General features: G+C 45.6%; 1 protein-coding gene across 1 annotated transcript in view; it reads right to left on the bottom strand.

Annotated features, from left to right (window-relative positions):
- Positions 1-13,497, bottom strand: part of PRKAR2A (protein kinase cAMP-dependent type II regulatory subunit alpha) — an 826,119-nt gene that overhangs the window by 462,386 nt on the left and 350,236 nt on the right. Inside the window, exon 4 of the mRNA XM_085624357.1 lies at positions 11,901-11,984. Within this exon, the coding sequence (XP_085480483.1) occupies positions 11,901-11,984 (84 nt within the window). The remainder of the gene's footprint in view (positions 1-11,900; positions 11,985-13,497) is intronic.

Below are 13,497 nucleotides of genomic sequence, written 5' to 3'. Positions count from 1 at the left end.
ATGGTCCTACGGACCCCGCTGTTTGCTGTGGTTTGGTGGGAACTTTAACCGCTCCTGACAAGCCACACCAAAAAATGCTTCCATATAAGTGCCTTAGGCCATTCCTGCCCCACACCTGAAGCATGAGACCCTCATATGGCCCCACCAGCCAGCATATAGGAATTTGTTAATTTGACCATACTGACAAATATTTGCTAAACACAGGTAGGCCACTATGCCTCCCTGATAGTCGCAAGACATCTCCTATGCGTAGAACACGAGCCCCAGTTCGATGTCTTCTTTGTAAACAAGTCACCGAGCCCCTACTCCCTCGTTGTACTTCTCTTCTCACATCCACTGAAATATAGCAATACCACAGACCAGGGAACATCTCGAGCTGAGAGGAACATGATGGGGTACAATGTTGGTGGGGGCCAGTGGCAATATTTCAATTTCTTCATACTACTGTCTTTCTGCTAGCTTCAGGTAACAAAGACAAGCAACATGGCCTGAGAAAATGACCTCTAACCTTTTGTAATCTTCAGCTTTCTTATAAAAATTCTGTGAAGTGACTCATATCGGTTCTGATAAATGTACGAATTGTGGTATGATTGACGATCAAACACCTGGCATGACCCGGACTTGTGGTTAAGCACTTCCTCATTAAACCAATATAAAAGAGCTGGCAACAGTCCATTCGACGGACCACCTTGCACCGTGAAACTTTTGAGTCACGACGTGCCCGAGTGCTCCCCGGTTAACCGCTACTCTCATTTAGAATTCTAGTTTAAGATTGCAAATGCTTTATTGTACTTTGAAAAGTCTTTCTCTCTTTGCATTATTATGATTTTAAGTCTTATTGCAATTGCATGTTTTTCATTTCAAAATGTGTCTTTGACACCTGGTCTTTGCTAAGACTGAACAGCTTTATTATTGAATAACAAAGTGTATCTTTAATTTTATTGCTTGAAATGGTTTCTTCAAATAAAATGTGCCACTCTTGAGTCAGTTCCGGCAGCTCACATATGTATTTCCTTATCTTAGAGCACCCCTGCTCAAATTAAGGTGGTGCAGTGCACCCTAAAAACAATTCTTTAACAGCTGGCGACCACGAAGGGACTTGCACAGACTCCCCAGCGAGCAAGAAAATGGAACCTGTTGCCTGTGACAGCGGACAGAGATTGCCCCGCGGTGCTTCTTCCTGACTAAGCAGACCCACACACGCGGGTAAGTCAAAGAGTATATTTCTCTCTTAATCTCTTTGCCTTGTCCAGATGTGTTGTTTGGCTGAACTGTCAGTTGAGCATTTGTAGGTGCGCCTCTGTCCTAAACCACAGTTCCTTGCTTAACTGGTGTCTTGCCACGACAACACAACCCTACTCAGTTTAAACACGTGTGAATGGGCACTGAGCCAGGAGTCGGTATTAGATTTTGATATTTAAAATTGTGGGTTTTCATTTTCCATGCATGGTCTTTTGTATATAATTAGTACAGATAGGTAAGAGGAAACAGCGCCTTGCGTTTTCCAGCTCTCGCGGGTTCTGAAAGGGTCGAACTCCAGAAAAGGAGATAGTCAGTTTACGTCTTGTGGGTGGCATGGGAGGTTTAGCAATAGCCGATATCAGACATCTCCAGCTTTTGCAAGTGATAGTCAGTATATAAATTTCATTACTGGCTAGACAATTAAAATAGTTGACAAATAAATAAGCTTTGTAAAAATATAGTAGCATTTGAACAGAACTATTTCTATCTGTGTAGTTACAGAAAGGGGAAGTATGTCTCTTTCAAAGTAGGCTTCCTTTTGTGGTTTTCCGTGTGAAAGGAAAATAAAGGCTCTTATTTATTGCAATGTTTTTAACATTGAACAAATACATTCTTTCTGTCTCCAATCAGGCAAAAGTGCACAATTTTGCCTGTCTTTTTAATTCATTGAAATAAACCACCCTTTAACACAAGCGAGAGCAGAGAAATGCTGTTGCTGGCTGAAAGCGGAGCATTCGTATGGTTCCCTGTCCGCTATCATGCTTTCAGACACAGAGCTGCATGTTTAGCAGCTCCCCATGTCTGAAAGCAATGCCAGCTACCTTAGGAGGTGGGGACCCGGCAGAGACCGCAAGGGCCTTCAGGCTCCCCAGCGGTCCCAATACAGAGAGAAACACGGCCAGGCCCCATGGGATGGGGTCCCTGGGGACGAAATCAGCCAGAGAAGAGGGTCCGCGCACCCCTCCTCCCCCATTTTTAAATGGCCAGGCCCCAGGGGATGGGGTCCCGGTCTAAAATCGTCTCAGTGCCCCCTACCACATTGCCAAATGGCTGGTCCCTAGGGGATAGGGTTCCCAGGGCCAAAATCGTGCAGCCTCCACCCCCCTATTATTATTACTATTATATATTTTTTTTACAGACTGGGCCCCAGGGCCGAAATCAGCCTGGGGAGGGGGACTCCTCCCTCTATAAAAAAAAAAATTAAACAAACACTGTCCTCCGGGGAGTGCCCCCCTATTCTCAAGCACTCTGCAAAAAGGCCTTCTGACGCACAACTTGTTGGGAAAATAGTCCCCTTGGCTGCTGAGGGTCCTTGGGGGCCAAAAACCCCTCCTGTTACATACAGTAGGTTCCACAGAGTGAGATTGCAGAGAGCTGGTCACATGCCCCACCCCCTTTCTTCATTACTCTGAAAACACACCTCCTGGTGCTCCACTGGTTGGGGGATTTAGACCTCTTGGAAGTTGAGGGTCCTTGGGGTCCAAGAACCCCTTCTGTTACCTTCAGTAAGTCCCACACTGTGGTATTGCTAAGAGCTGGTCTGAGGCCCACCCCCTTTCTCCATCACTTTGCAAACATAACTAATATTTTAAAAAATCACAGAAATTCACTTTAAATATCAAAGGTTATAGGGATATTATAGTTAGGAAATAGAATTTAAAAAACATTAGAACTTCCCTGTAACCTTTGGTTTTTCAGTGAAGTTATAGTTAGGCTCAGATTTCACTTGTACAGAACCATAGAAATTCAGTAGTTATAGCTACCTGAGCAGAACTGTAACTCACGCCCCCCGCAATGCACTTCTTATAACCTCACATATTACCTTACTCATGACACGGTCAATGACATCCACAGAACCACCCACAAACCCTCTAACACCCCATACAACTTCTCGTACGCCCACTCAGACACCCACACAACCAGTCACATACCCATTCACAGACCCATATTTGTACTCATACATCAGCTTATTCTTCCATACAGCCACTCACACAACCACTCACCCATATAGCTACTCACACTAGTCATTCACCCATACAGCCACTCAGTCACACACTCACCCATACAGCTACTACACACCCACTTATTCACATATACAGCCTCTCACACACCCACTCACACATACAACCAAACTCACACACACTCCCAACCACTTACATACCCATTCACACATCCATATAAGTACTTACACATCTGCTCAATCACCCATAAAGCAATTCAGACACATACTCTACTATACAGCCACTCACACAACAACTCATTTACCAAACTCCCATTCAAAGAGCCACTCTCCCAATAATACAGCACACTTGCACACCCAGTCGCTCACTCATCATCAAAATCTTTATTCAGCTATTAAAATCAAACAGCCATAAAAGCAAACACAGTATAATACATTTTAAATAAAATTGCACATTTTAATAAATACCCACATTAAGACCATTCATTTCTAGTTTATAGCACAATACTTTTTCATGCATTAATCGATTTCAAAATTAACAGGGCAGCATCATAGCACGTCAATGGATCCTCTATAGTAACCAGAAATTTCATTGCAATTTATATGGGACCTAATTTTATGGATAACAAACCGGAGCTTCAGATAAAAACATCTAAAATTACAGTAAAATGTACAGAATAATAAAAAGTGCAGCGTGTTTTGTTTGCTCTTATTGACACACTGACGCGCAATCAGAGGAACTCACCTTGCTATTTTGCTTTTGCTGCCTGCCGTGAGGGGAACGGCCATTGCGGGGGTGAATCCAGCCATGCAACAGCTCTGCCGACGCCGTGAGGGAAACGGCCACAGGACCACAACCCCCAGAAGCCTTGGTGCTGGGCCCATGCCGACGACGACATCCGGCTGCGCCTAGCTCATTCATAAGCCCCACAGGCGCACCGCTGCGCGGGACGCACAATCAGAGGAACTCACCTTGCTATTTTGCTTTTGCTGCCTGCCGTGAGGGGAACGGCCATTGCGGGGGTGAATCCAGCCGTGCAACAGCTCTGCCGATGCCGTGAGGGAAACGGCCACAGGACCACAACCCCCAGAAGCCTTGGTGCTGGGCGCATGCCGACGACATCCGGCTGCGCCTAGCTCATTCATAAGCCCCAGAGGCGCACCGCTGCGCGGGACGCGCAATCAGAGGAACTCACCTTGCTATTTTGCTGCCTGCCGTGAGGGGAACGGCCATTGCGGGGGTGAATCCAGTCGTGCAACAGCTCTGCCGACGCCGTGAGGGAAACGGCCACAGGACCACAACCCCCAGAAGCCTTGGTGCTGGGCGCATGCCGACGACATCCGGCTGCGCCTAGCTCATTCATAAGCCCCAGAGGCGCACCGCTGCGCGGGACGCGCAATCAGAGGAACTCACCTTGCTATTTTGCTGCCTGCCGTGAGGGGAACGGCCATTGCGGGGGTGAATCCAGTCGTGCAACAGCTCTGCCGACGCCGTGAGGGAAACGGCCACAGGACCACAACCCCCAGAAGCCTTGGTGCTGGGCGCATGCCGACGACGACATCCGGCTGCGCCTAGCTCATTCATAAGCCCCACAGGCGCACCGCTGCGCGGGACGCGCCCGGGCCAAGGGCGGGCCCGTCCTTGCCCGTCCCTGACTGGACCCGACTGGGCTGGGCCACCCCTCTAACGTTGCTGTTGAGCTCATGTGCACAAGGTAGAAGTGTGCCTCCTAGTTTATTGGGCAGTTGTTAAATGTTCACTGTATGTGCTGCTGAGCCTCTAGGGCCATTCATTTGTATTAATATAGAAGACTACTACTCAGTTTTATGCGCGCCTGTGCTTCCCTGAATTGTGGACACTGCCTTGGAGTCCACATTGCTATTGGTGTGTTTCCAGCACAAGATGGCGGGTAAAGGGAAGCGTACTTGTGGGGGTGGGTCAGTGCCTGGTACCCTCGATCAATTTATTATCAGAGCGGTATCAGTACTAGAACATGAATTAGCTATTACTGAGCGGCGTTTATCTTCAGAACTAATCCATGCCAGACGCTCATCTATGGGAACTCTTGCACTAGCGAAATCCCCTAATAGCCTAGCAGGTCAGGATACAGGTGACTTAGCCCAGTGGGGAAATACAGGGTATAGTCCCATTATACTATTGGCTAGTGGTGACACCATTGAGGTCCCGGGCGAAGCTGCCCCTACAACAGCTAGTACCCCTAATCCCGTTACAGCTTATCCCCAGACAAGGGCTAGCAGAAAAGTTGTAAAACCTTCAAATCTCAAGAGGAAAAGAGATGGGGCGACTCAGGGAGGGAGTCAGGCGAAGCTTCCCAACGTTACGAAAAATTCATCAACTGTGACGGGTGAGGCACAGGCTGATGACCATTTACTTTTGGGCGAGACTATTAATAGGCCCCCCGACCAGCCCCAAATCAGTGACCTGATCCCCCAGATTAGCAGATGGTGCGTTCTCTATTACTCCCCCTCTTAGAAAGGGTAAAAGTGGTCAATGAAAGGGTTGAACGTCTTGAACAAACTATTTTAGATAACTTCTGTTCATTGAAAAACGTTATTAAACTAGTTACCAAAGATAGTGACAAGCCCTCTGGGGCAAATGCTACTCCTTCTGTCTTGTCACTCCCCCCCTCTTGACCTCGATGTGTCAACCAAGGCCAATTCTAAGGTTGCCTCCCCTAAGGTCCCGGCTAAAAGATAATGTCATCAATCAAGGTGTTGGCCAAGATAGGACTAACTTAAAGGGTAACTCCAGCACTCATACTGCAAGTAAGGGTGTGAGCAAAGGAGTAACCTGGGAGTCTAGCGATAAAACCATCAAATCTCCTAGGGCTCATATTTATCTTCCTCCGGACTCCATACCTCATGTTGCTGTACTGACTGGTGTCCCTGAATTAAAAGATGGCATATTGGAATCCTACCAACAACTCAAAAACAAGTAATATTCTGGCTAAATAAGAACAGACCGATTCCGAATTATATGGATGGGAAGATCCTCTTTGCCAGAAGGGTTAGTTGGGTGGGACCTAGACCAAAAGATGCCCCAGGGGATTCCATTATCATTAATTTTGAAGATAGACGCATAGTGCGCTTCATTTGCGATCACCCATCTGTATGTGACTGGTCGGAAATTGGGGTACACGATTTGAGGCATTTTTATAACTTTGACCCTAATACAGTTGCAAGATCTAGTCAAGACTGGGCAAGACGGGGAACCAACCTAGGGCCTACCACTCATTCACCTGACTATACCAATGATCTGTGTTACCCTGTAGCTTCGGCTTGACCGGTGATTGAGGGGCCGCTTCCTATCATGTCTCCCATGTTAAACATCATTAGAGGTGGGTCTAAGGGTGGAGGAGAGGTAGCCCACTCCATATCTCACGGGGTGTCTAAAGCAATAGGAGCACTAACCCCAAAACAGGATGGTGAAAACCAAAGGGGTCCTGAACAGACCTATGCTAGTCCAAACCAAGCACCAGGGTACGGATCGGAGAAGGGCTTAATGATTTCCTGGAATGTTGCTGGATTGAAGACAAAAATGGACTCTCCAGAATGGTTAGCATTCATTGGTGGCTTTGATGTTTGCCTCTACCAGGAGACCTGGTCCTGCGAGCTCCAGTTTATGCAGGGCTTTTTGAACTTTTGTGTCCCAGCAATCCAGGGACCCAAGGGGCGTCCGATGGGAGGCTTGGTAACCTGGGTTCGACAAGATCTATTCCCAGGAGCACATGAAGTGCCAACCAAGTCCAATGATATCCAACTAGTCAGGTTACCACTGGGCCCCCTGGGTGATTTGGACATTTACAATCTGTATATGAGGGGGACCAAGAGGCCGGGATCACGGGTTTTGGCTCATCTGGCTTCCCTTATTGACCAGCACTCAGGTGAGAGGGGAGTGCTTGTCGCTGGGGACCTGAACGTCACTTTTGAACCACTCCTGGATCCCGAGCTCGGGTGGGGTGTTGACCCTGAGGAAGATCAGCTCTGGGGAATACCTGAGCTTGACCTCAGTCCTATAAAAAGGTGGACTGAGACTATTGTTCAGGTCAATGCTTTTTGCTATGAGTATGGTCTGAGGGCACTGAATCGCAGGACGCCAGGCGACAAACTAGGGGCCAACACATTTGACAATGGCCGGCACTCTAGTAGGATTGATTATGTTCTTTGCAGCCTGAAGCTATGGCGATCCGTATTGGATATGGTGGTCGAAGTTAGAGCCGAGAGTTATCATAACCCTATCTGTGTAACCCACCAATGGTGGAAGAGTAGCTATCTAGCAGCTGAGGACATGGAACCTAGGCCGCCTGAAGTCGTTCCCACAAACGACATGCGCAGACTTAAGTGGCGCGAGCTTAAGATCAATAACAAGGCTATTACTGATATAGACAAGAAACTTGCCGGTACTATACTGGAGCTTGAGGGCATGCTGGCCTACGAGCCAGGTAGCGTAGTAGCCACCGAACTTCACGACACGTTGTTTGACGGTATAAGTTCACATTTTATGAAGCCTGTGAGGAAATCTAATAAGGTCCCTTTAAAGCGACTTCGATGGTACGATGATGACTGTAGACAATCCAGGGCCAATTTGGCTATAGCTCTTTCTAGTGGACACAATGATCGTGTTCGCACAGCCAGACTATTGTACAAAAAAGCTGTAAGACTGGCCCAAAGGAATTGGGATGACCAACATTGGCTTGATTTAAAAGGAGCATGTCACATCAGAGATTCCCGGCTATTTTGGAACATCATTAAGTGGGATAGAGGAGGGCGACCTGATAGCCCTTCTAACTATGTTTCCCAGGAGGAGTGGTTAAAATATTTCAAATCACAATATGCTTGTAATCCCTCATTCAATTTCGCCTGGGTTCCAACTCATGCTCTCTACTCCCAAGGTCCCTTCTGTACTCAAGATGCTTTGATGGCCCTGGGTTCTGTTGCTAGTGGTCGTGCTCCTGGACCAGATGGGGTCCCTCCTGATGTCTTCCTTCACAACAAAGCCAGTTGGAGTAAGTACATCACTCTACTGGCAAATGCTGTGGCTGTAGGTGCACCCGTTCCTAAGTCATGGGGGGGGGGGGGGGGGGCAGTCATAATCCCTGTATTTAAGAAGGGAGACAAGACACTCCCAGGCAACTACAGGCCAATTAGCCTTATAGATTCCATCCAGAAGGTGATCGGGAGGATGGTCCTGAATCAGATACTGGAGTGGATTGACGATAATAACATCCTGTCCCCCTTCCAAGCAGGTTTCCGCAAGCTAACTAGCACAGTGGACCAGGTTTTCCGTTTCGTCCAGCTCCACTGGAGGGTGGTGACGCTGGGCAAGGGCAGCCTCTATGCTGCTTTTGTGGACTTGAGAGCTGCCTTTGACCTTGTGCCTCGTCTTCGGTTGTGGGCAGTATTGGAAAAACTTGGTCTCCCTAAAGAAACTTTGACACTGGGTATGCGACTGCACGAGTCTAACTACGCTAGGATTCAGTGGGGTGGGCCAGGTGAGGTTACTCCTGAGTTCCCGGTTGAGCGTGGTGTACGCCAAGGTTGTACCATGGCACCCACGCTCTTCTCATTATACATTAACGGGATAGTTGATCTCATGCTTTGTGTAAACACTGATGCCCCAAGGTTGGCTGGAGTTACCATCCCATAATTGATGTTTGCAGACGATACGCTCATTGTATCCAAAACATCGATTGGTTTGCAAAGAGCCCTGCGTGTGTTCGATGATTTCTGTCTCGACCGCGGTCTGGAGGTTAACGTGGCTAAAACAAAGTTCATGGCCTTCAACCCCCATCCTAGCTTTCGAGGGAAAAAGGTATTCATGAATGGCCAACCACTAGAGATGGTTAACAACTTCACGTACCTTGGCATGCACCTAGCAAATGATAACAAATGGCGCAAACACATTGAAACGGCCACCCTGCGATTTAAACAATTATCCGGTGCCTTAAGCAGGGAATTCAACAAATCTTTTACAAAACCAATAAACCCTGTACTACAAGTTTATGAAGCCAAGGCCTTAAGCTCTGTGCTTTATGGGGCAGAGCTATGGGGTTTTGACCAGTTAGCAACTTTATCCAGCGTTGAACATAAATTCTTTCGAAGTATAACTGGTCTTCCCCAGAGCACTCCTCTGATTCCTCTTAGATATGAATTAGGTAGGAGGTCTATTCTGGATATTGCAAAACTTCGACCGGTTCTATACTGGCGGAGACTCTGGACTACTCCTGAGCTCTCCCATTATGCTAACGGTCTTACGGACATTATAAAAACAGATGTTTTCCATAAAATCGGATGGGTGAAGAACCTGCATGAGACACTGAAAGACATGGGTATGGAGGGGTTATGGTGTGACCCGGTGGCCGCTCTGTTTCCATCAAAGAGATCCCTCAAAATGGCATACTGGGAAAGAGTTGAATTCCAGGTATGGAGTAGAGCTTCTGGGATGTCCGGTAGCTATTTAGAGGCTAAAATTACTCCTGCACTAGAATTATATTGGGATTTGGATACCAATGTCGGTGACAGGAAACTTTACTTCCAGTTCAGAGCTGGTTCTCTGCCTCTTCGGTCTTTGACTGGAAGGTGGGCTAGGGCACAGGAGGAACCATGCCCTGCTTGTGGGGCACAAACAGAAACAACTGCCCACTTTTTGTTTGCCTGTCCGGCATTTACTATCCCAAGGCGCGTTTGGCTCTCTCCCATGTGTAAGATCCTTGGTACCAGGAGCAGCGCTGTGGCATTACGAATCCTGCACACTAGCTCCCTAACAATCATTTCTGTGGCCTTAGCTAAATACCTGGGATGGGCGTGGTCTCTACGGAGAAAAGCGATCAAGCACACCTTAGAAGTCCCCTAATTAAATTGGGGCTTGGGTCTCTTCTGTGCCTCAAGACCTGTTTTATAATCTAGTGATCAAGATTTCACAGTAGTTTGTGAGTCTTTTTAACCTTGTACATCTTTTCGTCAGTATTTTTGACTTGTTTAATGTTTTTTTAACATACTTTTTAATGTATGTATTGATGTTTTGTACTTTTGTGGGCACAAAATATTGTGCTCTTTGTTTTATGTTTGTGTCTTTTATGATTCATTTTAAATCGAATAAAGACTGATGATGATGACACACTAACATGGTATTGAGTCTGGGGGAGGTGATTTCATTTTACGAAAAGCAACACAATGTGCAATACCACATCTTAGTCACTCACTCATACAGCCATTCAGACATATATCCACTCACCCATATAGACATTCACATCCCTCACCCACCAAGTCACTGACACAGCCACTGACTCACCCATACAGTCACTCACCCACCTATACAGCCACTGACACCTACACACCCACCCATACAGCCAGTCACACACCCATATAGTCTCTCAGACACCCACTCACACATGGATACACAGTCACTCACATATTATATGTTAAAAGTAGTATTGCTCATTAGTAGTACACCTAGTATACTAATTTAACTTTTGTAGTTGCTTAGTATCTATGTTTAACACTCAAATTCTTAGAAAACACTCACACTCGCTGGATGATGTCATCAGTGATGTCATTTTAGATGTCATAAGTGAGGTCACTGACCAGGTCATGAGTGATGTATTATGTGAAGTCATAAGCAGTGCATTGCTGGGGCATAAGTTATAGTTCCCTCAAATAACTGCATAATATCTCTGGTTCTGTACAAGTGAAATGGGAACCTGACTATAGCATCCCTGTAACCTTGGGTTGGGGGGGAGAGAGGGGGATTCCAGAGTACACACATGCAGGTTGCAGGTGGGACTATGCTATGTTTAGGACTATCACTGGATAGGTATGTCCAGACGTGGGTCCCTTGCTCACTGTGCCACTGGATTCAAGCTAGCCTGGCTGAAGGGGGACATACCCTGAAACCGGTCCCAGGATGCTTGTTTCCGGTCCAGGGAGGACCTGGCCTGGCAGTTCGGTCTGGACTGTTCCCATGAGGCACAGGGTGATTTGCATATGGCTGGGTCCAAACTGGGGTGGAGTAGTGGGCAAAAGAACGATGAATTTAACCCAGATCTTTTGACTGGGGGAGAATGTTTGCATTGTAAGCATTCCATCCATCATTTGTTTGCTGTAATGTTTAGGACTATCAGCGAGAATCCTGCGATACAGAATCTATACTGATTTGCAGAAAAAAAGACAATGAGCGACTTTGATGGGTAAACACACTCAATGTCTGCCAGAAAAGGCTCTCTCACTCATTTGGTTTCATTGTTCTTCAGGACTGAGTCATGGTCGGACTGCTTTCTATCGCATGACTATACACTAGTCGCTCTTTACTGGGGAGAACCCAGGAATCATGTGCTTTATAATTTCTTCATACAAAACGTAATTTACTTGGTGTCCATGTTAAACAAAACTGTTGTTTTCTTGGAAAACTATAGAAACTATTTCAGGACATTGTCATGCCAGTGCCTGGCAACTGCAGCAAGCTGAAAAAACAAGGTAAAAACAAAGCTCTGCAGGTTACAATGATGCCTGAAATCTCCCACTCTATGGTAATGAAGAAATGATGTCCATAACACTTAAAAAAAAAGAAAATAATAATAATTAGAGGCTTCAATTCAACTGACTCTACAATGGGTGAGAAAGAGATACCAATAGTAACACTGCCACAATTAACTGCCATTTGTTAGTCTCCAAATATTACCTGATCAAGATTTTTGAAGATCAGAATATCTTTGCAAGCTTCTTGCAGTCTTTGTCGCTGCTCGTCTGTTTTAGGATTAACAACCTGAAAAAGTACAATATTACAAACACTGTTAAGATTCTTTCAGCAGAAATGATTTAAGTAACCTTAGGAAGGAAAAATGACTTACCAGCAATTCTAGTTCCTTCCCAGGTAATCCTCATCAAAAGTCATAAGCAGTGAACTGTCCTGTCCACATGCAGGATCCCGGAATACTTTTCAAACACTTATATAAAAATGTACACATGCATATGACTTTTCAGTAGAGAAGTGTGCCGAATAAAAAAAAATAATCTCTGCAGCCTATTAAAAAATTATTTCTAAAAAGCACCCAATTTGAAATCAAATTTCCACGTCATTTGCATAAAAGCGAAAAGAAACATATTTCAAAAACATCTGTTAAAAGAAAAAAAGGAAATAAAGGGCAATGTAAGTATAGACAGTTTGTCATAGACAAGAAAGTGAAATCTGGCACTGTGCCTTTATGTCCCCACACTTCATCCTATGTTCCATCATGCCAACCAGTAGCAGGTCATTTTGTGTGCAAAAGGTAAAAAATATTTCTTGTCCATGGAAGCAAAGGACCGCTTCATAACTTGAATGCCGATTTCACTGGAAGACAATTAGGATTTAAGGCAAGTGAGATTTCTTACAGGGGATCCTGCTGAGAGGTCAGGAGTAGCAAACCCATCCAAGTCAAAGTGGACCAGAAAGAAAACACCTCCACTCAAGTAGAATTCCTAAAAGGGACCCATATCTGGGGATACCCTGGGCCTCTTAAGCTGTTACATCAAGCACATTGATGGTGATGGGAAGAATGCTTGCAAATAGTCAATCACTGTCAATCGCTCTCGGTATCATTCCGAGCATTTCACCCGCTATACCAGTCTAGACAGAGGCCTGCCTTATGCACATCAGTACTGACCCAGATTCTCATGGAAAAATCCATCTTGAATTGCCAGAAAACCATTACTTCCATCACATTTTGTGTATATGATTGAACGCCCTTGGTGGCCATGGGCATGCCCGATGTGGGGACCTTCTTCACTGTGCCATAGGGCCAAGCTATACCTCACTAACAAGGCTGAATCTGGTCTGGGGTTACTTGTGTTCCCTTTTGGAGGGAACAGAAGGCACTATTCTGACAGCAGTTTCACAGTGGGCAAATACCAAAGGGTTGGATTGCTACCCAGTGCGACTGCCTGTGGTCTACACTATTTTCATGCATTCTTCCCATCACTTTTTTTGTGTTTGATCAGGGGGTGCATGCGTCATAAGTGGTATATTCTTTGTGTGCCCTCACCAGTTCTCTTCATTAAGAAAAAGAAAATAACTGTTTTATGTATTTTTAATAACTATATATATAATTTATATATAATACATTTTTTTATATATCTTTTTTATAACTTTTATATTTATTAGCTAATTGGGTCAGTGGGATAATGGGAAATAGCGCATAGACCAAGAGTCAAACAGCGTTTTTTAATGTTAACTTTATCTTAATGTTTTGTCTTTTTTTATTGAATGTTTTGTAAAACAAGAACATTATACACGCCAC

The sequence above is a fragment of the Triturus cristatus genome, chromosome 9 (genome assembly GCF_964204655.1).
Source record: "Triturus cristatus chromosome 9, aTriCri1.1, whole genome shotgun sequence".
Lineage (NCBI taxonomy): Eukaryota > Metazoa > Chordata > Amphibia > Caudata > Salamandridae > Triturus > Triturus cristatus.
This window is presented reverse-complemented; position numbering and strand designations above follow the sequence as displayed.